Genomic DNA, 26,716 nt, shown 5'->3' with positions numbered 1-26,716 from the left:
ACACACTATTGTATATAAAATAGAAAATTAACAGGGACCCATTGTACAGCAAGGGACATTTTAAAAAGAGAGCTTCATGTGACTAGCAAAGAAATGAGACACACCCAAAAATATGTACAAGCACCAGAAATATTCCACATGTCATGGGAAAGTTGAAAGATGACAGGAACGTTCAAAGGAATGCAAGGCATCTGCCTGGCAGGGATGGAAATGACTCAGAAAGAAATGAAGTTGGAAAAGAAGGTGTGATTTTGACAGAGGTGGTTAGTAGGGGAAAAGGGCTTTCCTAGGAGATAGATATTAGAACATACAGAAATGAACTGAAAAAACAATAAAGGAGAGAGGGGCCAACCTTGCCCAACCTGGGGAGAAAACAATAGATAAATTAGTGCTGGGTCAAAGAGGGCATCAAACGACAGGCCATGCCACTTAGAGCTTTTTAAGTATCACTTTTCTCATAAATCGGTTCACTTTCTTGTGACCTCTGTCATAAGCAATAACAAGGAATTCCCAATCAGACATCTTTTTTTTTTTCTATTTATTTATCTCAATGGTAGCATTTATACTGTAGACATCCCCTCTTTTAAAATCATCACCTCTTCGGATTTCTGTGATACTCTTTCCTAGCTTATTCTCTCTTTCTCTGGCCTCTGGCTCCTTCCATGCTCACTCTCATTCATCTTGAAGGCTGGCTTCAGCATCCCTGTCCTCTTACCTGCCTTTGCATACCAATCTCTGTTATGTGCGGCTTCCTGTCCCACCTCCGCACTGTTCCTCCAGGTAGCTGTCCCTGAGAACTTCAGGTTTGGATAATCATCATCACCCCTCCTAAACCTTGCTCCCTATTTCATCAGTCTTTCCATTTTTCTTCCAGTTTTGCAGGATCTACATTTTAAAATTAACTGTCTTGATGTTCCTTTTTGATCATTCTATTCCTCCCCCCTTCCCCTAGACCCTGTTTGACCCACCCCTTCCTTTCCACTCTCACTGCCAACAGTTAGGTCAGTCACATCTGGAATAATTGGATTATTCAAATTACCTGACTCCTTGCTAAGCTCCTTTTCTACCATTACTCCCTCAGCACAGAGTCTAATTCTATAAACTAAACTAAAATCTATTTCTATTATTCTCCCTTCTGCTTAGTTTCAAAATAGAAATCAGCCAATATTTATAGAGAACCTATTATGTGCTACACAGAACAGATAAAGGGGGTTATAACAAATACATTCCCTGCTCTAGAAGGACATGCAGTTTCCTGTGGATGAGACTTGTAAACCTGTTACTCACAATGAAATAAGTAATAAAATGCCTAACAAATTCCTTCTCATTTTCTTTATTTTTGACATAACCTTGCTTACTTCAACCTTGATGAGAAATTCTTCATGCCATTATTGAATTAATTCATTACTCTATTATTTAAAAATGAATTTTTTAAAATCCACACACCAGCAATTAATGTTATGATGTTTTATAATTTGAAGGATATGTAAATCTTTTAAATGAGAGTTAGATTTTTGAAAACAACTTTCTTGAGATTCAGAGAAAATACACTTCACTTGGACTGTAGTTGTTCTCCAAGTAAATATACATATTTATAAGCTAACATTTGGTTTTGTTTAGTTCAAAAGCTAAACCAAAAATGTCAAAGTGAAATGTTTGTTTTGTCAATAAACATTATAAAGAATTATGCTGTATTCATTGCAGGAAAGACATGTTTACTGCATTTTTAAATTAGTTAAGAATGACTAAATATGGGTGTTTTCAGCTTAAAGTTAAAACTGTAAGATGCAGTTCCTATTGTGGCTCAGTGGTAACGAACTGGACTAGTATCCACGAGAACATGGGTTCGTTCCCTGGCCTCTCTCATTGTTTCGGGGATTTGGCATTGCCATGAGCTGTTGTGTAGGTTGCAGAGGCAGCTTAGATCCTGCGTGCCATGGCTGTGGTATAGGCTGGCAGCTGTAGCTCGGATTTGACCCCTAGCTTGGGAGCTTCCCTATGCTGCAGGTGTGGCCCTAAAAAGCAAAAACAAAACAACAACAACAAAACAACAACAACAAGAAAGTAAGATGTTTTATGTAAGCCCCATTGTAATTACAAAATATAGAACACACACACACACACACCCGTATACAAAGAGAGAGAGAACAAGGAAGGAAACAAAGCATTATCATTACAAAATTATCAGTGAAATACAAAGTAAAATAGCAAGAGAAGAAAAGATGCACAAAAGATGTACAAGACAGAAAAAAGTTGACAAAGAGACAATAGTAAGTCTTTTATTAATAATTACTTTAAATATAAATGGATTAACCTCACAATCAAAAGATTTAGAGTAGCTGAATGGATAAAAATAAAACCAAGATCCAACTTATCTGCCAGTCACTTGGATTTAAGGACACATATAGACTCAGAGTGAAGTGGTGGAAAAACATTTTCCATGCAAATGGCAATCAAGAGAACAGGATTAACTCTGCTTATATCAGATCAAATAGAACTTAAGATGATTCAATATATGAAAATCAATTAATGTGATACACCAAATTTCCTAGCCAGAGCTGGTAAGCAAGAAAAATAAATAAGAAAAGCGTCCAAGTTGGAAAGGAAGAAGTAAAATTATATCTGTTTGCAGATTATATGATTTTACATTTTGAAAACCTTAAAAATGTCACACACCAGAAAAACCCCAAAAATCTGTTAGAACTAATAAATAAATTGACTAATACTGTACAATATAAAGTCATTATGTGAAAATCTTGTTTCTATCCACTAACAACAACTATCTGGCAAAATCAGGGGAAAATCCCATTGACAGTAGCATCAACAGAAAAAAAAAATACTTAGCAATAGATTTAATCAAAGAGATGAAAGACTTGCACACTGAAAACTACAAAACTGATGAAAGAAATTGAAGAAGAGACAAATAAATGGGAAGATACCATGTGTTAATGGATTGGAAGACAGTATTTTTAAAATGTCCATACTCCTCAAAGCAATTTATAACTTCAATTCAATCTACCAAAATAATAATTTAATTTTTTACAGAGATAGAACAAAATCTTAAAATTCATATGAAATCACAAAGGATTCTGAATAATCTGGGTTTTTTTAAAAAAAGATGAAGATATAACACTTCCTGATTTCAAAATATGAAACAGTAATTAAAAGAGTATGGTACCGGCATATAGACAGTAGAGTAATGGAATGGAAGAGAAAGCCCAGAAATAAGTCCACGAATATATAGTCAACTGACCTTCAACAAGGTTGCCCAAAATACACAATGGAGAAATAATAAAGTCTTCAACAAATGACGTCGGGAAAAGTGAATATACACATGCCAAAGAATGAAATTTAACCTTTACTTTACATCACATACAAAAGCAGTTCAAAATGCATTACAGACATTAACATAGATCTGAAACTATTAAACTTCTAGAAGAACACATAGAGAAAAAGTTTCATGACATTGGACTTGACAGTGATTTCTTGGATTTGACATCAAAGTGCAAGCGCACAAAGCAAAATAAATAAATGTGACTATATCAAACTAAAAAGCTTTTTCATAGCAAAGAAAACCATCATTAAAATGAAAAGGCAACTTATGGAATGGAAGAAAATATTTGTAAACCATATACCTGATAAGGGGTTAATACCCAACATATAGAAGGAATTCTTACAGCTCAATAGCAAAATAACAAATAAACCAATTAAAAGATGGATGAAGGACATAGAAGATATTTCTCCAAAGAAAACATGCTAATGACCAACAAGTATCTGAAAAGATGCTTATCAGAACTAATCATCAAGAAAATGCAATCATCTGTCAATGGACATTTAGGTTGTTTCCATGTCTTGGCTACTGTGAATAGTGCTGTAGTGAATATGCAGGTGCATGTGTCTTTTTCAAGCAAAGTTTTGTCCAGATATATGCCCAAGAATGGGATTGCTGAGTCATATGGTAGTTCTGTGTATAGTTTTCTAAGGTACCTCCATACTGTTTTCCATAGTGGTTGTGCCAATGTACATTCCCACCAACAGTGCAGAAGGGTTCCCTAATATACGGCACAAATGAACTTTTCCACAGAAAATAAAATCATGGACATGGAGAACAGATTTGTGGTTGTCAAGGGGGAGGGAGCGGGATGGATTGGGAATTTGGGGTTAATAGATGCAAACTATTGCTTTGGAATGGATAAGCAACGAGATCCTGCTGTATAGCAGTGGGAACTATATCTAGTCAGTTATGATCGAGCATGATATAGTGAGAAAAAAGAATGTATACATGTATGTGCAACTGGGTCGCCTTGCTGTGCAGTAGAAAATTCACAGAACACTGTAAACCAGCTATAATGGAAAAAATAAAAATAATTACACCAAAAAAGAAAATGCATGTCAAAACGTCAGTGAGATAGCATTTCATAGATAACAAGCGTTGGCAAGAACTTATGAAACTGGGACCCTTGTACACTATTGGTGAATGTAAAATGATGCAGCTGCTATGGAGAGCAATATGGAGGTTCAAAAAATTAAAAAACGGAACTACCATATGATCCAGCAGTTTCATTTCTGGGTATTTATCCAAAAGAATTGAAATTAAAATCTTGAAGAGAAATTTGCACTGCTCTGTTCACTGTAGTGTTATTCACAATGCCCAAGACAGAGAAACAAGCTAAATGTCCACCGACAGCTGAGTGGATAAAGAAAATATATACAAATGATAGACTATCAGCCCCACAAAAGAGGGAAATCTGCCATTTGCAGCCACATAGGTGAACTTTGACAGCTTTATGCTAGGTGAAATAAATCAGTCACAGAAGGACAAACACTGCGTGATTCCACTTCTAGGATATTATCTAAAATACATCTTAAGTCAAACTCATAGAAGCCATGAACAGGATGGTGATCGCCAGAGGCTGTGGGGGAGGAGGAAATAAGGAGCTGTTCAGTGGGTATAAAGTTTCAGTTACGTAAGATGGATACATTCTAGAGATTCCCCGGTACAAAGATACTGAATCCTGCCCTTAAACATTTAAGAGGATAGATCTCATGTTAAGTGTTCTTATCACAATTTTTTAAAAAAGGAATGAATGACCAAATGTTTTTTGTAAAATTTTGCATGAGATCCTGGAGTGTCAGTCTCATGGTTATCCTTTCTCATAACAAAGTAATTTTCCCAGCAGGTACATAGTCTGAGAAACCTCTGCTACCCAGACAGTTCAAAGATCCGGATGTACACCTTCAGATGTTTTCTAGCACTCCTTGGAAACATTCTGATTTCCACTCGAATGTTATTTGACAGTTTCTCCCTGAGCCTTTTAGTTGCTGAACAGCATAGTGATAGAAACTTACATCATTCACTTGTGAAAATAAAAAAGTTCTAATTCCCTTTCAATATTCACCCCACTCCTATCCTGACTTTGGATTTTAAGCAGCTCTTTCTCCTCATTGAATCGTCTTTATTAGTTTTTTTCCCTGAAACAGAAACCCTCCCTTGTATTTCATCTTCATAGATTTTCTTCCCCAGTACCCTCTGATTCAGTGGAAGAATGACCAGCAAGAATCTTAAATGACCACGTAACTCTTCTAGTCTCTTGTATTAGTTCATCTGTGTTAGGTTGGGAACCCTCAGAACAAGACTTCTGTTAGAGTATATTTATAACATTTATACAGTTATGTATTACAGCTTTTAGGTACACTGATTTTATTGCTTTGTATTTATTTAACAGAATGTCAGTACCTTTATGCTGCCTTAGCTTATTCAGAAGAGAGGTCCACATGAAAGTTGGAAAGAAAATCTTTATCATGAAACATACTAGCTGTCACTTTATCCAGTACTTGTGAAATACTAATGTTGCAGACAAATAATTGTCAGCAGGAAAATAAGTGCCTTTGTCATATACCAGGTTCTAACTAAGTTTTTCTTTAGAACAAGGACGACGTCAAGTCAAATGCAGTAAGTGACCCTTCAGAGTGATTTTGTTTCAGTTCCCTGAAGAGTGGTTATCTATGTGTATCATGCATCCTCACCTTATCTGGGCAGAGATATAAATCCAGTTTCATGGTTAAATTAGCAGATAATCCTTCCCATTTGTAGGCCTTGAAATGTTCATTTCCTCAAAGGAACTGATTATCCCAAGTCCCCAAAGTTTCTGCTTCAGTGCACAAGGGCTTAATTCAAAGACAACTGACTCTATAGGGAAACTTCAGTGATGAAACACCATCATAGACCCTTTGGCCGCTATCCCTAAGATTGCACATGAGTGACAGAAACTGGATTATATTGCTTTCACACTTTTATCCTGAAACCACCCTTTAACCTAGATTTAACTTTTTCTCTGCCAGTGTCCTCATGCTGGTAAGTGGCACCACTATCTTCCAGTTGACTCCTTCCTCAGCTCTCTCACCGCATATCTAATAAACCATATGGACACTGATTCTGTTTCCGGAAAACTCTCTGATAGGTCTACCCTCCACCCCTCTCCTAGTTTAAGCCCATCGCTTATTTCTGTAGGTTACTGAAATAGACAGTGAACTATTCACCCGATTTCAAATTTGATTCCTCCTTGCTCATTGTCTATACTGCGCCTGAATGAACATTAAAATTTCTTGGACATATTTCAGCCATACACAAAGATTGAAGACAGTCAAATAGACAGAGTTGAATTTTCCATGTGTTCTTCACTCTTTCCCTGGAAAGAAACATTCTCCTGAGCGCAGTGTCTATCAGGATGCTTTTCTAGTAAAACAGATCTGCTCACGTTAGGTCTCTGCTTCAGCCCTCCAGTGTGTTCCCACAGCCTTTGAAAAACAGGCCCCACACCTTGACCTTCCAGAACCTGACCTCTGGCTGGAACCCTCCAACCTCATCACACCTACACATACAGTCCTCTGGCCTCACTGCCTGCTGCAGTCCCCCAAGCATGGCCAGTACTTCAGAGCTGCGGGCAAATTGGATGCGGGCATGAATGAGCGTCAGACACTATGTTGAGACAGAAACATGAACAAGCTATGGTCCCTGTCCTCTAGAGTCTGTAACAGCTGATGAGGGAAGCAAGAGGCCAGGGGAGGGATATGAAAATAGACAACTGTAACTCAGTGTGATGAGACCTGTAATAGAAGTCGGGTGCATATGGGGATGGCATACCAAAAGGTATAATCAGGTCTTCTGAGGTTGGAGAGGATAAAAGAAGGCTTCACCCAAGAGGAGATGTTTAAAATTGAAGCTTGAAAAATGATTAGGAGTTTTCAGGGCACGGAAGGAGGAAAGTGCATTTCAGGCAGAAAAAAAAGCAGCCTGTGAAAATGCAGGAGCTAAGGTCCCCTGCAGAGAGCTCTGAGTAGGGGAAGCACAGGGTGCCTGGGAGGAGAAGTGGGAGATAACATTGATGAGCCAGGCAGAGGCGAAATCATGGGGGGCTTTATATGTCAGGTTGTGGCATTTGGAAAGTCAACAATTCTCGTTCTTGAATTTATTCTTCAATTTATTACTTATATGCCAGGGACTCTGCCAAGCCAAGCAGTGTGTGTACAAAGATAAATAAATTGACTCACCTATCCTTAAAAGCTGACCTATCAATGAGATAAAACAAATCCACAATGCAGTTGTTAACCCCTTTCTCCTCAAATATAAAGGTCTCTAGGATGGCTCTATCTAATGGAATTGGGGCTTTGTGTACTTTTCGAGAAGTCATTGGGTAGCAACCATACACTAGAGGGGCCAGCATGTCACTCCAACACCTGCAGTGAGATTGTGTTATCGTATCAAGTCTTTAAAAGCCTCCAGCATCGCAGAGCCTACAGAGGATGGTCCTGGCTACCTGAGGAGTGATGGTGACCCCTGTTCACTTGATTTCAGCCTCTACCCTTTGCAGGATGGTACGGGGGCGGGGAGGGGTGACCTGTGCTGACCCTCTACCCAAGGGCAGCAGTGGGTAGACACTCACTGGGGGGAATCTCAGCCCCTTGTTGGTAACAGCAGCAGAGAAGAAGCTCTGTCATTTGTTTCCTCAAGTAACATGTAAGTACTCCTGACAGAGGATAACACATCAAAGGTTATATGCCGTTCACACCATTGTACATAAGAACTCATTGCATTTTTCCTGAGAGAAAGTTTAAATACGAAAAGAGAGAGCTGGTGGTCATTATGGGACCTGAGTGAGGTTTTTGACAATGGCAGTGTTGAAACCTGAACAATGAACTCTAATAAATTTTGCCTATTTCTCCCCGTACCTCCTGTATCCCAAATTTGTAGAAAGGTTAAAACATCATTCATTTTTTATTTTAATAAATTTAAAGGGGTATTACTTTAGCGCTGGTTTCTGATTTTATATAGGCTTGCTCTGCTTTTGTTGAGCTTTGGGCACATATATAAGGTGCCCTATTATGGCTGGGTTCTGTCATCGAGGCCAAATTCACCTGCAGCCACCTCACCTGCTCCATTCACACACTGAACAGGACTTGACGATGAATGTCCAGGGAAAGAATTCTTCCCAGCATGGCAAAACTTTTCATTCTCTGCCTTAGCAGACATAAAGGGGAATAAAAGAAAATTCATCCTTCAGTTCTGTGCAGTCTGAATCAGTTACACAAAAGTACATTTGAGATAGGGCTTTTGCTGCTCTTCCATAAAAGCTACACATTAGAGAACCAGGTTATCAATTACAGCATAGCTTCCATGCCTTCCCATGGCCCCCTTTGAAAAGTGCCCCTTTTCAACCTAAGAAGATGATAGCTTTGCTCCCTCAGCCTTTTTATCAGAGGTAAATATAAAGATGTTGAAAAAAAAATAGGACTCTCATTTTTCCTGGGAGGCAATAAATGTTGCCACCACCCAGGGAACATCTTTTTCTACTGGTCGCACCAGTTAACCTAAGAGCTGGTGTCCCATTATTCATTCTCTCTGGGTGGTCCCAGCGTTGTGGTTCTGTTGCTAGGCTTTTGTTTCCAGCATACCCAGGTCTCTGCCAGTTTCCAGTAGTAAATATTGTTCTGGCCAAAGACCCAGTAAGAGGAGAAGTAAATGAGCCGCTTTTGCAAATAACATTTCCTACCGCTTTACTTTGGTTAGACAATCAGATGTTAAGGTGTAATTGAAGCAAAAGGGTTGAGAAGGAAACGGAAAACTAATGTCTATAGTGAAGCAGCAAGAAAAGTGACGTTTCCAGGTATTTAGGGATTGATGGCTTGAGAGACATGTACATATGTCTGTCTAAGGTGTGTGTGGAGTAAGAAGAAATCAAATACACGGTCACATATAAACAAATAGAAATTGGTTGAAGACCAGAAAATATCCACATTGGAAAGTGTTTCAGTGCTTTACTATATACTTAAGAGTTTTAGAATCGAAAGTCTTTCCAGCGATTCCCAAGGTCAAGGAAAAATGCTTTATCGGTATTTTGATCAAAATAAATACATCCAGCCTAATTAGTTCACAGTAGGATTGTAGGAAGCAGAATCTCTAACATGTGAATTGGGTTCTAATTTGTGAGATAAACGGTAATTCCAGCCAAAGTCTGCTCTTCTGCCTCGGTGATCATATCCCCAGTGAATACGGGTAGTTCTGTGCAGGGACGCAGGTGGAAGAACATACATTCCGATAAACTCTCCCGAGTTGACACTAGGGAGAGATGACCCTTAACAAGCCAACTTGATTATTTTGGGGTGGTTAATTTTTTCCTTTAGCGTGAGGGGAAAGATTGAAAGTTATTAGGCATGGACGTGGAATGGTCTCGGGCCTTTTAATCTCTCACTGCTCTCAGTAATGACAGTGTTTTCTAAAACGGAGTTGATAAATTTTATGTAATGATACATCATATCTGTGAAAATAAATGCACTTTTTAAAAGCTCAGTCTAGATGGTATTAACCGTAATACCGATGTTCCCGTGCTGTAGGATCAGCGAAATGGGTAAAATCCTGCTTAAAATGCTTTCAGAGGAAGTAAGCTGATTGGATATTATTGCGCTTCAGATTTTAAGTTACTTGATGTGTGTTTTGTATTGATTTACAAAATGTATGTACTCTAAGATGCTCTCTCCCTTTCCTTTTCTCTCTCTCTCTATATGTACACACACACGACATGTATATATAACATACATGTGTATATATACATGTATGTATATGTGGGTGTATAAACACACAACATACACATATATGTATATAAAAACAAAGCCAAATATGGTATAAATTCCTTTCTTTACCCAACTAGAGTTTTTCTTTCCACATCTACTGTTTCAGTGTTGCAATTGTAGGATACATGGAAAGGACAGAGTCAAAATGTAATGTGAATATACAATTGGGTGACTGCTCTTTTGTTATGGCTATTTTGTCCCTCTCACTGAGCACTCATCTCTTTAAGGGATCAAACTACTGGAACATATGAGAAAATAGAGTTAAGATCACAACTCTGAGATTGTAAAAAGGGCACGTATCTCAAGGAGGCTGGAAATATCACAGAAGTTTGAGCCTGACCACAGGACTACAAAGATCAAGAGCAGAAGAGGAGAGGAATCCATGCGGCTGCAGAGGGAGCCTCTTCAGAGCTCTGATTGTAAAAGCAATGCAGGTGCTCTATGTGGTGGGACTGCAGCTACATTTGTAGAGTCCTTTTTCACCAATTAATGACACAACACTGTTGTTTAAAAGTCAGTAAATTTTAGCCGAATTTTACAGAAGAAACTGCAACCCAATGAGAGTAAGTGATAGCATGAGATTGGATGGTATAGCTTGTAGAACAGGAAGAACTCAAGTCTGAGCCTTTCCACTACACTTTGCCTTTTATGGCAAGAAATGCATATATATGTGTGTGTGTGTGCAGGAAGGTGTAAATATATATATGTGTGTGTGTGTATATATATCATGTATTTAGATATATAGTATATGTATGCATACATATATATGCATGCATGAATGTATATATATATAAAACGTATTTATATATAGTATATTTATGCATACACACATATATATGTATGCAGGAATGTATACATATAACATGTATTTATGTATATAGTATATGTATGTATACACACACTGTACTTACATGCAAACTGCTTACATATGATCTCTCTAGTCATCTGAAACCATATATATGACACTAGACTGGGTGTATAAGTTAAATGCTAAGGCATTAAAAGCCAAATCATCTGAGGCAATAATTGGGAAATTTTAGATAAGCTGGAGAAAAAAAGGAAGGAACAGGCCTTTTTTGGGACTGGTGGGGCAATGCCGACAGCCATCTTTGAGAAGCAAAGCCTACCTACTCCTGTGTAGCTTCTTTCCTGTCTGGGTGAACGGTATTTCTCTTGCACTGAAAAGGGAAGGACAATGAAAAGATTGTCAGTACCTTCAAGACATCTCATGACTTGCCTTGGATGGATTCTGGTAAAACTTGGGGAAGAGATTATTTCTCTCCTAGGGATGTGCAAACAACGATGGAAAACAAAAACATTTCTGGAGAAATGGAGGTGGAAAAGGGTAGTTATCATTTCAAAATATAGAATAAAATTAGTTTCAGAAATTAGAGGCTAGATAGACTGAAATTCCAGGCAAGACTCGAAATGAGGTTTTCTCCTGCCATATTTTTACTTTGACATGACCTGACTTTCGGAGTAAGACATGCAGTATTTCAGAGTATTCAATACGTACAAGAAGGTCTGGTGATGGAGAGACTACTCAAAGGTGGCCTCTCTTTACACTTGGCTGTCTTCCTTCTAGGGCTGTTTGTAGACATTTTAAAAAACGGATTTCAGTGATTGTTTTAAGTCCATATAAAAGGAAGGGACAGTTTTCATTGGTCCTCATGGTAAGTGGGAGGCCCTGGAGAGAGAATGAAAGTCAGAGCAAAAGCATGAGCTCCCCTTTCTAGAGCAGGACAGAGCCTGGATGGAATCCCAGCTGATAACTTGGAGTTGTCCGAGGTGGTTTCTTAGCGGAATTATTTAGGTCTCAGTAAATGGGCAGACACTCCAGGAAATTAGGCAGGAAATCAAGTTGTTGTCTTCTAGCAATGATGCCCACAAGGAGCAAGGTCCACAGTACTAGATGAAATTTGATGTAAAGGCTTTGCAAACGCAGGACAGCATATCTCAAAGCCCAGCAGATTCGGATGCTGGGAACTAACTGCCAGCTGATATTTGGCTGCTGCAAGTGAGCTCAGCATTTGACAACAGGATCCCTGAATCCCCAGCCTAAGGGCAGAAGTAATTAAAAGCAACCTTCCTCCCACCTGACCCCCCCAGGTAAGAGTAAGGCATTTGAAATATTACCTGGATCCATCTGAACAGAGAAGATAAACTTGATTTTCAAGTTAAAAGGGGCACTCCAACGCCTCCATAAAAGGCAGGTAGTTCACACACTACCCAACTCCTGGATGTGCCACTCACTGTCTGTACCGTGAAAGGAGGTGTCTCTGGAAATCCCGATGATCAGGAGCCTTTAAAAGGGAGGAGAGGAGTCCCAGTCCTGGCTCAGCAGTAACAAACCCAACTAGCATCCATGAGGACTCAGGTTTAATCCCTGGCATCACTCAGTAGGTTAAAGATCTGGCATTGCCGTGAGCTGTGGCATAGATTGCAGACATGGCTCCAGTGTGTTGCTGTGGCTGTGGTGTAGGCCTGCAGCTGTAGCTCCTATTCAACCCCTAGCCTGGGAACTTCCATATGCCATGGGTGTGGATCTAAAAAAGCAAAAAAAAAAAATTAAAAATTAATTTTAAATTAATTTTTAATTTAAAAATTAAAAGGGAGGGGAGGGGTGCTGCTGACAGTGACAACTGAGGACTAACATAAGTTGAAAACAAGTGGCATGATTTATTTGAGAAAAGATGGAGAAGCAAGACCTGCAGGCAACAATTTTGTTAATAGGTCAAAATGAAAATGAAAGAAGTTATTGATTTTTGTCTCTTTGCCTTTCCTCACCTATACAATTCTGGCTCCTGTTCTTTCCTTCTGGGGTTGGAGAGAGGCACTTTATATCATCGACACACATTTTTATGTCAGTAATTTCATGAACATAATTTGCAGCCAGCAGTTGCTTTTTTCCCCTGGAGGATAGTTTTGTTGCTGTATAATCTCCAGTGTGGCCTTAAGCGAATAGGATAAAGGAGTTTATGAGATGTGAAATGTTTTAACATATATATTTATATGTTTTCATTATGTAAAACATGATTGACATATTTTGTCTTTACAGCTGGTTGGAATTATAAGGGAAAGATATTTGGTGATGACAGTAACATAGGTTGCCTCCTAGGAGCCCATGATTAGTAAGTTCACATGAACTTCAGAAAGGCTTCTGTTTTCTTCTTTTTTCTTTTTTTTTTGTCTTTGTTTGTTTTTTCTTTAAGCATCTAGGTTGCACATGCAAACCAGAATCCTCACAGTGAGCTATGTGGTCTACTAGCAACAATTTTTATCCAGAGGAAGCCTGTTCCATGAAACCCATCATTGTACAGTTGTAGCTGGCAGACAGTTAGTTATCAGATAACTTATCACAACTCTTAATTTTCTAATTAGCACTGCTGCCACAGTGGTTTCATTTAAAAGGCTATCTGAATTACAAACAAAAATTTGTCTCAAAGGGGGTAGTTTATAGCATCTAATAATGTATTATGGTTCATAAAATGGCATTTGTGCAAAATGTAAGTGGAATTATGCTCAAATTCCCTTTGTTTGCTTCAAGAAAACCACAAGCACAGTGCAATTAATAAAGCAATTACCTCAAACAACACCCAATTAAAGAACTCAGTTCTTCGTCGGTAGAGATGGAACAGATCATATATAAAGTCCTTCATTAGAAGGATCAGTATGAAGAATCTGTTCCCTAAATCTTCATGGATGATAGACCATACATTCCAAGTCTATTTGGTAATGTGTAGAGGTCATAGGACACATTATAAAGGTGGCAACAGTGGCATACACCATTGTCCTTTGAACTCTAAAGGCAGCATTTAACCATAAATGTTCAGTTCCCTACAGGCATACCCATCAGCTCCAGCCTTTCCTTTGGGGTCAAAAATATCACCTGAGAGATGATGAAGTAGAATATTTTATGTAGCCCTTTACACATTAAAGTTTCACAGAATGTTTCACAGGCAATTATAGCCTCTTCATACTTCCTTCATTACTACGACACTTCCAATTAAATGAAATAACCCGTTGCAACCAATAGGAGGTTAATATTTTTAGAAGACACTTGTTCCATCAGAATGTAAGGAAACATATATCAGATGGAGAACTTTGGACATTAAGTCTTTTTTTTTTTTTTTTATTACCGGTTACCTTGTTCCACATTGTGCCTTAAACCAAACTGGAATAATGCAACGAAACACATATCATACCATTTGGGTCGGAAGCACAATTTGGAAGTTACGTAAACATCAAAGTGCAGGTGTAAATAACTATGACATATTAGCCAGAAGAGTGTTCAGGGGGTGAAAATTACAATACAATTGGTTGTTTTCTGTATTTTAAAAAATTCTAAACACTGTCTCTGAGTTCTTTTTCTGTAGGAACTTATTCAACCATCATAACAACCCAATGATAATATGATTATTCCTCCACTTAACAGATTTGGAAACTGAGGCACAGAGAGGTCAAGGAACTTGTATCACACAGCTAGGAAATAATCTGATACCACCATTAAATAAATTCTCTGATCAGATGTCATTCACCTATGAACTTGAGACTCCTTTGGTGGATTGCAAGGGTTCTAATTTATATCTATTTATAACATTTTACTACTAAAAGAACAGAGAATGAAGCAATACAGTGAAAGTAGCAGTGACTAAGGTAGAGGTGAAGGAACTCTACCTTAGAAAGTTCAAGAACAAGAACAAGTCTTTTCTTCTTCAAACTCCTTGCTTAGGTATGAAACCCAGTGAGGGAGGATGTATAGTTCTGGACACATAAGGAATTCTGAAGTATATTGGGAAGAAGTCATGAAATTTGGAATCGGAAGACCAATTCTAGCCATACGCCTTTAAACAAATTACCCTGCCTCATTACATGCTTCATTTAATAAATGGAAATAAGACTATCATTCCTTTCAAAGTTAAAAGGATACAGTAGAGAGAATACATGAACATAATGTAATTGGTCAAAGCCTATATAGATGTTGGCTCATTTCACCGTCATTCACAATAATATTTGCAATGAATAAATATATAATCATGTTAAAAAATATATAATGACTGAGTAAGGGCTGTTCGTGACAGGACTTACAATACTAGAATCCTCAAATGACTTGATGAGGTTTACAGATCTAAAACTAGATTATTCAGGTGACTAGAGACCATCTACAGAATCAGCCCAAGAAGATCTTCCAGGTACAAGAGCAACGCTGTCAATTATAGCTGAACTCAGTACTTGACTTTAGGTTTACTCATGAAGGCAAAAGAGAAGTGCTATGTGTAGCTCTTACTTGAAATTCAAAAAGCAAAGCCAAGCATTCCCAAAGTGGCGCAGCGGAAAAGAATCCTGCTAGGAACCGTGAGGTTGCAGGTTCGATCCCTGGCCTTGCTCCGTGGGTTAAGGATCCGACGTTGCCGTGAGATGTGGTGTAGGTCACAGATGTGGCTCAGATCTGGTGTTGCTGTGGCTCTGGGGTAGGCTGGCGGCTACAGCTCTGATTTGACCCCTAGCCTGGGAACCTGCTGTGGGTGTGGCCCTAATAAGACAAAAGACAAAAATAAAAAAATAAAATAAAGCACATTCGCTTCTCCTATTCATATATTTTAAATGAAGGTATCTTTCTGGTTTCCAAACTATCCAAATAATAACCACTTTTCTACAAATCTTATGACCAAGTAGATGAATCCTATTTAAACTAGAAGCATATAGTGAATAAAAGAGATCATTTGTGATTAGCTTTTCAAATGGCTACAGCCAAGTTTGGGGCAGGGGAAGCAAATATATGTGTCTAAATTCCTTTAAAATGTGAAAGACCAGAAAAATAAAATATTTTTTTCTGTACAAAAGGACATGCCCAAGACAGCGAAAGAAGGGAGACAAATGTCTAAAAGCGGTATTGGTGCCACTGAGTGCCTTTGAAGATTTGGAAAAGATTTGTTCCATTAAAGGACGCTTTACTTTGCATAGCTGGTTCTTATTCAACACCTGACTACCATCTCCTCCCTGCTCGCAGCAGGCCTGAAAGGTTCCTTTCCCCTCAGTTATTAATCACTGCTGAAATGATATTTTTTAAAAGCTAGGACTGTAAAAAGAACTCAGTAGAGCCCTTAGCTGTAGTCAGGCATTTTATTTCCTGGTAACTAAGAACTAACCTAAGATAATTAAGGAATTAGGTTTCAAAATGGCTAAGGAAAACATGCAAGTATTCTCTGAATTAGAAAAATTAAACTCATTTTGTGGAATAGTGGAGTTTTTGCATCCTTGGATTGCTTTTCACATTATTCATGGTGGCAGTGGTAGCAGATTAATAGTAGTAGCGACATGCTAGTAATTATAGTAACTCTTTCTTGTTAGTTGTAGTTGCAGCAACTGTAATATTCATAGAAATAGTACTTATAATTCATTTTAATGTCACAATAACAAGAGAATCAAGAATTGTAATGATAGCTTTTACACATTCATGAATTCTTCCATATTTCTACTTTGAAGAATTTGAAACTTCACCTTTGAAATTTGGGAAATTGTCATCCTGGAAAACATTTTCCTGATGAGCGGAAGCAGCAGATAATGATTCTAATGATCTGAAAACTGGGTTATATATGGAGAACAACGTTTCGCCAAATCTATATATGAATTCAGGGACAAATATATGTATCTTATTTATTTAAAAAATAGTAGTAGGATTTAAATATCTGATTTGGCTCTGCATTTTCAACTCTTTACCTAGGAATTGCTACAATTTCTTTCAGAGTTGTTTTGATGAATGAATTTTGTCTTTGATTTAAAATTATCTTACTGCCTTGAATTACTGCCCTCTTTATTCTTTAAATCAATCAGTATCCATTTTACTGGTGAAATTATAAAGGCATGCTAGTGAAGATAGGAAAAAAAACCAAATTGTATAGACCCTGAAAAATAGTCACTCTTTGTCTTCATAATTTCAAGGCTGTGATGTTGGACTTTGAATATTAAAAGCATGGCTCTGAAAATCTACAGGGAAATCAAATAAAAGCAGTGATTGTTTCACCCTATTATAGTATCTTTTAGTGCACTTGAGCTGCATGAAATTGCGAATGTACAAAGTTCTGCTCAAAACATAGAGAATTAATTTTGAAAGATTTTTTTTTTTTTGGCAAAAGAGAAACAGAGTAATTAATGATTAAAACACATGCTAAAGATTTTACCTGTTTAAAAATATTTTTTAAAGGTGAATAGTTATGATTCAATTATGCCTTTGATGACAAATGGAAAGGAAGTCAAAGGAAAGACGCAATTGCTAGAAAGACAAGAGTTGATTTCAAAGTAAATAACTACAGATTTAATTCTCTAATAAGTTACCTAGAAGTTAAAATGAAGAATTGGGAACAATAAAGGTAATGATACGCCAGTGAAAGCTTTATTCACACTATGAAGTGAGATGACAAAAGTTTTACACTTTTAGAGGTTTAAATTCTACACAGTTTTTTAACATCCTGCTTATTTTACTTTATTAATTATTATGAAAATATGTAAATGAACTATAATAACCCCAGATATGTAGTTAACTTATAATTGCCTAAATGCTGCAATTGCATCATCACAAATAACTTGCTTTGGATTTTTTTTTCTGTACTAATGTGTGTATGCATTTTTATATATGTTCTTAATTGTATATTTCTTAGATTAATATTAAAAATTAGTATTCTTTGAGCTGAGTCTCCTGTCAGGCAGCTAAAGACCTTGGAGGCAAGAAGCCAGTATAGGATTAACAATTTGTCATGGATAATCCACAAAGTAAATAAACCTGGTGTGAATAATTGAAAGTGGGTAGGGTTGTAACATGGGAGCTATTGAAAGTTAATTCAAGACGAAGTTCTCTATAGTAAATTCCCTCTCATTATCCAACAGCTAGAATAGGCTGGCCTTGATGACTCTCTAAGTAGAGAGGCATTTGTGCATTAGCAAAGTTTCACCATCTAACCTTCAAACACATAGACTTCGCCTCCTTGATAGAGTGCCACTTGACCAATCTGAGAAACATGCAAGTTAGTCCATGGCTATTTAGCCTCCTTTCAACTTTGAAAAACTGGTTCAGAACATTTTCTGCATCGTAATATTAAACACCTGTATGTGTGATTTCCAAAATGTCCTAAACTGAGATTAAGAAAATGTAATTGAACATCATAAAAATGCATTCATTTGCAAACCGGACTTGCCTATTTGGCTAGTATTACAATACCAAGGGGTTACTAAAGGAAATTTTAATGTTTGAATTACTTATGGTACTATATTAACCTTTCAGCCTAATAATCTCTTCCAGATAATTGTCACCTTCTCACAATTAAAATTGCTCATATTATAGATTTCTGATTTACCGATGTACAAGGTGCTACCAAAAATCACAAGAGAATTTGTCACTTAATCCAGACTCAGCTATTGCTGATCAGACATTGACATTCACTGTATTTCTGTTTTTTACCTATTGTGACATTTTAATTTCAAAATGTGCTGGAAGTTGTGTGGGAGTATTTAAATTAAATTTTTACCTGGGCTTTATCTTAACATAGTTTCTATTTTTCTAATTTAGGTTTCATATACACTGGAGAAGTTGTGCACCGAATGCTAACAGCCACACAGTACATAGCACCTTTAATGGCAAATTTTGATCCCAGTGTATCCCGAAATTCAACCGTCAGGTATTTTGATAATGGTATGTATTGATTAGCCTATTTTGTACTGAACTTATAAACATGGATTATCAGAGTCATGTTAATATTTTTGTAACCTTGGGTTTTGGGGGTTGACTGGATTTGTAAACTACTTGATACAAATGCCCTGAGATGACAGATGTTATACTGCAGCTGTTCATACTGTTAATATGTGGAGTAAAGCATATGGTCGGATGTCACTCATTTATTCATTCATTCATTAGTTCATTCAACAAATGTTTATTAACGTGTATTAGGCACTATAATAAATAAGTTTCTATAAATGATGCCTCAAACAAAGCATATAGGAGTTCCCATTGTGGCTCAGCGGAAATGAATCAGACTAGAATCCATGAGGATGCAGTTTCGGTCCCTGGCCTCGCTAAGTGGGTAAGGATCTGGCATTGCCATGAGCTGTGGTGTAGGTCACAGACATGGCTCGGACCTGGAGTTGCTGTGGCTGTGGTGTAGGCCAGCAGCTACAGCTCCGATCTGACCCCTAGCCTGGGAACCTCCTTATGCTGTGGGTGCAGCCCTAAAACAATAAAAAAAAAAGAAAAAGCATATACACTTATTTGATGTTCTTTGCAATAAGTCTTTCCTACCAAAAAAAAACTAAACAAGGATAATTTGTTAGTTCTGATCTTCAGCTAGAGGCAAGTGGCAAAATATAGTGTATTGATGTTAAATTTCCAAAACTTATGAACTATATGTACCATTAGAAAAACACAGCTTTAAAAATACAGGGTAGTGAGCATTAAAATTCACTTAAGAAAAAAGCTTTCTTTACTTTGAAATATGAATAGAGCTGATAAGGTTTGTCAAGTATACTGACAAGAGTTCCTGTAGTGGCTCAGCGGAAATGAATCTGACTTATATCCATGAGGACACAGGTTCAATCCCTGGCCTCACTCACTAGGTTAAGGATCCAGCATTGCTGTGAGTTGTGGTGTAGGTTGCAGATGCAGCTCGGATCCCACGTGGCTGTGGCTGTGGTACCATTGCGTAGGCCAGCTTTTACAGCTCTGATTCAACCCCTAGTCTGGGAACCTCCATATGCCACAGGTGTGGCCCTAAAGGACAAAAAAAAAAAAAAAAAAAGATACTGAGCAAAATCTATCCCTGCACATAAAATAGCCAAAAAAACCCCACAAAAACCTAGAATGTGTCACTAAATGCCATTCAAATCTGAATGTGAAGTATAAGGTACTAAAGACACACATAAATTTTCCTGTCTATATCTTATTGGAGGCTGTAACTTTGGTAGAGAATGAAGTTATAGGAAAAGAAGGGTTTGTTTTGGAAAGTTAAAGATAGAAATTTCTGTACTCTTACTACAAAAAAAAAAAATAGCACTTATTTGCCCGAATGACGATTTTGACTTTTAAAGTAATAGAAGCATGTGGCCTGAACAGAGTTATTACTCCTCTTGTCTTGCCTTAATGATCAAGGACAAAATTCACTACAGGGTAGCATAGACTTACTGGTGACCACAGCTTTGGGAAAGTGACATCATTTTGGTGAAGGAGATCTTTCTGACCAGTGTGATAAAGCTACTTTCCAGGTCAAAATAGCAAGGAGGCAGGAACAATGCACTTAGGTAGGCACTTTGAGAAATCCATTTCACACGATTTGAATAACACCGAAGATTAGGTAAGGCTAAGTATTTGCCGTGATAATTACTTCCTTTTATTATTTGAAGAATCTTTTACTCTATCCTCCCACGTTTAAAAAAATCGAGGAACTGAGGCCCAAAGATATGCCGGTAGACGGTAAGTATACTTCAGACATCGCTATGGTGCACAGCCTGTCTGAGGCTGATCCCATGACCCACCAGATAGAATCACCTTAGGAATCTACCGAAAGTAAATAAGAAAGGATTTGATGAAAGTTGAGTATTTTCCAAGCTTTGTCACTTACTAGGTGATGTTGGGGACATTTACTCACGGGCACAAGCTTCTGATGACCAAGTTTTTATACTGCTGGCATCAAAATCGTAAAGCATATTAAGTCAGTCTCTTTCCCCATATACTCCCTGACACACCATGTGCCTAGGTAGCTCTATATTTAAATTTTACTTTTCTTTGAATGATTTTTAAATATTAATGTGTGCCACTTCAACTGGATTCTAAATTATTTAAAAACAAGAACTGTGACTATTTATAAGAACTTGCTTTCTCTTCAATACCTGGCACAAGAGCCCAATATACAGTAGGCCCTCAGTAATTATTCAGTGAATGAATAAATGAAAAAATTAAATATGTAAGCTGATATTTTTAATTCTGAGAATTGTGAAAATATGAATGCTCAAGAATTATTGTATTTTACTTTATTGAAATATCTTCTGCATAATAGCCAATAGGAATATTGAGTTCTTACAATATAATAAAAACTGAGTCATTGCATGTGCTTTATTAAATGATTGAAGCACTTTTTATTGTTGTAGGGATCTTCACAAAGTCCTTTAATACCATGGCAACTTACTGAAATATTTCCAACTTTGATTGGTTAGGATCATTGAAGGAACACTTAAGGATGAGAAACAACACTGTAGGAAAGCAAAACTTCTCTAGAGGAGACAGAAGCAGTTTAGAACTTTTCTTCTAAGATAATATTTCCATAAATATTAAAGCACTAGATTTTAAAAATCAGATTATGCTTCCAAATATTATAGCCAGCCTAGATAATTACTGAAATCCAAATGAGTCACAGAACATTAATGCACAAAAAACTGAAGTGTTGTAAAGCTAAAACTTTGGTTGAAAAATAATTTGATGCCTCATAAATAGCAAAATATAAAGCATAATTATTACAAGCAAAATATAAAGCGTAATTATTACAAGCCTGATCAAGCATAGAATCAGAAATTTTGGAGTCCACAGAGACCTTAAATAGCCTTAGTTCTGTCTACTTGCCTGTTTTTATTTTGAAGATAAAAAATTGTTATCTGTTATTGATCAGACAGCTTGATCAACCTAGAGATGCTAAATTCAAACTGTGCAGTTCCTTTAAGCACATAGGATTATGCAGCAACTCGTATGGTCTGTTATACGCACTGAAACAACAACTTCAGCTCTGCCAGGAGTAACCGTGCCATTAGATTTTGTGCCTGCCGTCAGAGAAACAGTGTGGGATTGTCAGTCACAAGCCAGAAGATGCACCACACTAACCTAGTTCTTTAGTAAATTCCATTCTTCAACCCAAGATTTTGTCTTGGCAGTATATTATTCTACATCATAGCTGTCCAAAGAAAGTGTCTTTTTTTGGTCCATTTTCCAAAAGCTTCCTACAATAGGTAGTACCTGGAGACCAATATATGAGTAAGTGGCTCCTTGGAGAAATGTAAGATTTTATCTCTGGAAGTCACTCTCACTAACTTGCAGATCATAAAGTTTTAGATTTCAAAAACTTTTAATAAAAAGTGAAACTTTAAATATTGATTATTTTATAAAACAAGATAGAGATATATAGGTAATTTTTAAATTTAATGATAACATTTGCACTCAACTAATCTTGCTAGTAAAACCATATAAATTAACAAATGTTGAGGGAGCCATGCTACTATGTAATATAAAACAATACGCATACTTGCTATTATTTTCAAAAGCCTACTATTAACTATGTATTGAGAATATAGTCATCAGAATTTGCATTAAAAATGTTTAATTACTCAATTTCGGTAGATCTCTCTTTTGTGCAAAGAATTACCAAGACCTATGTCAAGGAGTTTACCCTCTATGTTTTCTCCTAGGATTTTTACATTTCGGGTACAACATTCAAGTCTGTAACCCATTTTGAATTGATTTTTTTTATGGTGTGAGACAGGAGTTTAGTTTCATTATTTTACATGTGGCTATCCAGTTTTCCTAGCACAGTCATACAGCTTGTTGAAAAACAATCCTTTCCCCATTGTATATTCTTGGTTTCTTTATTGACAATGAATTGACCGTTTAAGTATGGATTTATTTCTGGGCTCTGTATTCTGTTCCATTGATCTATGTGTCTGTTTTTATGTTAAAACCATACTGTTTTTATGACTATAGCTTAGAAGTATACTTATAAATCAGAAAATGTAATGCCTCCTGCTTTGTTCTTCTTTCTCAGGATTGCCTGACTGTTTGAGGCCTTTTGTGGTTCCATATAAATTTTAGAATTTTTTTTCATTTCTGTAAAAAAATGCTATTGGAATTTTGATAAGGATTACATTGAATCTATATATTGCTTTGAGTAGCATGGACATTTTGACAATATTAATTCTTCCAGTCCAGGAACATGGAATAGATTTCCATGTATTTGCGCCTTCTTCATTTTCTTTCATCATTGTCTTATAGCTTTCAGTGTAAAGGACTTTCATCCTCTTGGCTAAGTTTATTCCTTGGTATTTTTTTGATGCAATTGTAAATGAAATTCTTTTCTTTCTTTCCTTATCTGGTAGTCTGTTATTAACTCATACAAACCCAACACACTTCTGTATATTGATTTTGTATCCTGCAGCTTTACCAAATTCATTCATTAGTTCTAACAGTTTTTTGGAAGTCTCTTTCAGATTTTGTATGTATAATACAGGCATCTGGAAGTAGTGACAGTTTTACAATAGCTAGGTGCCAGACATGTGTGCAAGCTCCTTTCATAGAGATGCTGGTAACTAGGTTTTATCATTGGACTGAGCCAAAGGGAAAAGGCAGGGGAAGTACCCACTTGCTCACTGGGGCTCCAAAGAGGATCACAGTAAGCATCTAGATGTGTGTAGTTTCAGTGTGGGCCTAGTGTACAGCAGTCATTCAGCTAATTCTGGGTTTCTTTCCAATGAAGTTGCTCCACATGTAGCTATACATTCAGTGTATCCATGGGAGGAGGGAAAGTCCGGAGCTTCCTATGTTGCCATCCTAGTCAAAAGATCATGGAATGACAGTATTCATGTAATATTGGGCATGTGATGTGGGAAGGGACGTGGAGCTTCATGCCCTATCTGGGCACCCTATCCTCCCAGAACCTCCCCATCTTTACTAACTCCAAAGCTCCCTGTCATGAAATATTGATTTTTTTTCTTTTTAATCAAATACTTACTGACATGGGAGATAAATTTTGCTCTTTTAGTTCTGTGAGTTTTATTTCTATACATGATTTTTTTTGCAACATGATTTTTTAAAAGATCGGAAAACCCAATACTTAGAGCTAAGCAAAAATATTAGCTACTAATTTGTTTTTCTTTTTTAAAAAAAGAATAAACAATGTCAGTTAAAACAACGTATGAATTCTCACTGATAGCTATTAAAATGTGTTTCAGTTTATATTTCATGTTAATAGCTTTTTAGTAAACACTGGCAGATTGACTCATCAGAATATGACATATAGCACTGAAGATTCACCCCAGTATACTTCAGGGGGGCTTCGGAAATCTTAGCCTGAGGCCCTTTAAGCTACCTTGCAACCTCCTAGAAGCAATACAACAAAGACAGAAAAGCAGGCGTTGTGAATCAAAGAAGAAAATTCCCATTAGTGTAAATTTTTTCACCATGGAAGAATATTATTCTAAATATGGCAGAGAGTTTCAAATCTGTTATAAGTGATTCTAGCTTCCCTGGATGTGTTCCTTTCTCTCACAGCATTTGTCAAATTTATTTGAAGTTCATTCAATCCACTTGGGTTGCATTTTGAAAGTGGCTCATGGAAATTTAAGCAGTCAGTACCCATTAACATTAATGGAGTTCCTAAGGCAAAATTTCCCCATACTGGGCTCAATATTAACCTCAGTGTGAGGCTAAATTTTATCAAATATTTGGAGAATACTCAATTCTTTAAAAATATCCCACATGCTATTTCAGTAACAGAATTCCAATTAACTATATGAAATTCAAGTTGCCCAGTTGCTAGAGTTGAAGGTTAGATCCATGCTTTTGTGATTATTCTCACCAGAATTGATTGACATATTTTTCTCATTGCATTTCTTCTGTTCTAATGGGTTTATAGGCACAGCACTTGTTGTCCAGTGGGACCATGTACATCTCCAGGATAATTACAATCTGGGAAGCTTCACCTTCCAAGCAACCCTCCTCATGGATGGCCGCATCATCTTCGGATATAAAGAAGTATGTAATGTGCTGATGGTTTCCTTCCCCCTTGACCTATCTCTCTTTTCCTCCAAGTGTCAAGAAAAGGACATCTTGACAGTCGTGAACCTCAAATCATTTTCCTACCTCTTGATTTCTTTCCCTTTATTTTTAAAATATAATTTTTAAAATCTACTGGATGGCACTGATTGTTAATTCTTTGGGTTCTGTTTTGTTTGGCACTTTGATATCCTTGACATTTGACCCATGAATTTCATAAAATTATTAAATATTTATACTCTGATGGCAGTATACTGAAATATCTCTAAGAAACAATATTTCCAATTTGGGAATGATTTCATCTACATTTGATTATTTACCTTATTTGTTTTTGCCTTGTCATCTTATGTGATACTTTTTGGTTCTAATTCAAAAATATTAGTAGACATGAAAACTTGTATAGCTCAATGACCCCATACTTAAAAATTAATTAGAGATCTAAATGTTTGTTCTATCTTATCAAATTGGCAAAAAAAGGAATGGAAATTTACTACATTGTAGACTTAAACTTATAGAATTTAAATTAGGGAAATAGCATGTTTGATTTAAAACTCTATTGACAATATAATTAAGGCCTATTGTATAGTGTAAACTTTAGGGGAAGAAAACAAAGAATATAAGAATAAAGTTCCAGGAACATCAAATGTGATGTTTTAGGCAGTCCCTAGGCATGAGAGAAATTCTGACAGTCTGAATTGATAATGGGCATTATTAACCCATGAGTTAATGGGTATTTATAATAATACAGACTTAATATCTTATTTTCAATTAAAGGATTATTTTTTCCCCCTTGGAAAATGAATCCCCAGCTATAAAAAGGATGCTGACAATTTTAAAAGGATTTACAGTGGCCAAGTCTTCTGAAATCTATCTTTTCTATAAAGCAAGGGATGGTTATATTTCAATTAAATAGGCCAACTTTTGGAAATTTCATAACCATGTTAAATGTTTCCACTCCTTTGAAGATTTCTGTGTAGAATTCATCATTTGCTTGGGGCGAAAATATACATAGAATGTAATATCTGTTCTACCTGCCTGGTGCTTGCCTATCAAGAGCTGAGTTTTGATATCATAGCCCATCCTATTTTTATCCAACTTCTCCTCCCTGGAAGCCGAGGAGGGAGGATTCGTTCATCGCTAGTCTTCACTGTAATCTAGTGTATTGCTAGGACTGCCGTGACGTTATGGAATGTTATTTTCAACATGCTAACCAACGGTGGTAAAATTTCTGGAAAGACGCAGAATCAGTAAGTCTAGCATCTGAAATCTCACTAACTGTAGACTTTGTTAAAACACAGGTTTGTGTTCTTAATTTGGTCTTTATTCTTTATTATCAAAATCGTCATCTTTATTTACACTGTTCTCAATGGGTGTCTCACATCACAGAGCAGCCGTTTATTCTCTCTTTCTAGTGAGCTTAGGATTTTTTCATGTCCTTTTCTTTTATTTAATCAAAGAAAACTTGGCCGTCACGGTTTTCCTGTTTTGTCGTGGGGATACTAAGCTGATAGGCCATTTTAACACTGTCTTGATGTTCCCAGGCTGTCAGTCCTTCTGAACTCAGAGTTCTAGAGAAGTCATTACTTTATCATTTGCTTTACCATCCTTCCTCTATCCTGGTCAGGAAACAGTTACTTATTTCCTATTCTGTCTTTTTGTTTTCCCGTAATAACTGCCATGTGTTTTATTTTGCTAAGACAAATTTCTATTTGTGAAAACTGCCACAATAAGGATCCCCCTTTAATTTGAAGTGAAAGCTAGATGCTCCTGACCTTTCTAGAAAAAAACATTATA

General features: G+C 36.8%; 1 protein-coding gene across 1 annotated transcript in view; it reads left to right on the top strand.

Moving 5' to 3' along the window:
• The window catches only part of PLXDC2 (plexin domain containing 2), a 407,227-nt gene that overhangs the window by 267,415 nt on the left and 113,096 nt on the right, over positions 1–26,716 (top strand). The window contains exons 5-6 of the mRNA XM_047755528.1: positions 18,692–18,814; positions 24,783–24,901. Coding sequence (XP_047611484.1) covers positions 18,692–18,814; positions 24,783–24,901 — 242 coding nt within the window. The remainder of the gene's footprint in view (positions 1–18,691; positions 18,815–24,782; positions 24,902–26,716) is intronic.

The sequence above is a fragment of the Phacochoerus africanus genome, chromosome 12 (assembly GCF_016906955.1).
Source record: "Phacochoerus africanus isolate WHEZ1 chromosome 12, ROS_Pafr_v1, whole genome shotgun sequence".
In the NCBI taxonomy this organism is placed as follows: Eukaryota; Metazoa; Chordata; class Mammalia; order Artiodactyla; family Suidae; genus Phacochoerus; species Phacochoerus africanus.
This window is presented reverse-complemented; position numbering and strand designations above follow the sequence as displayed.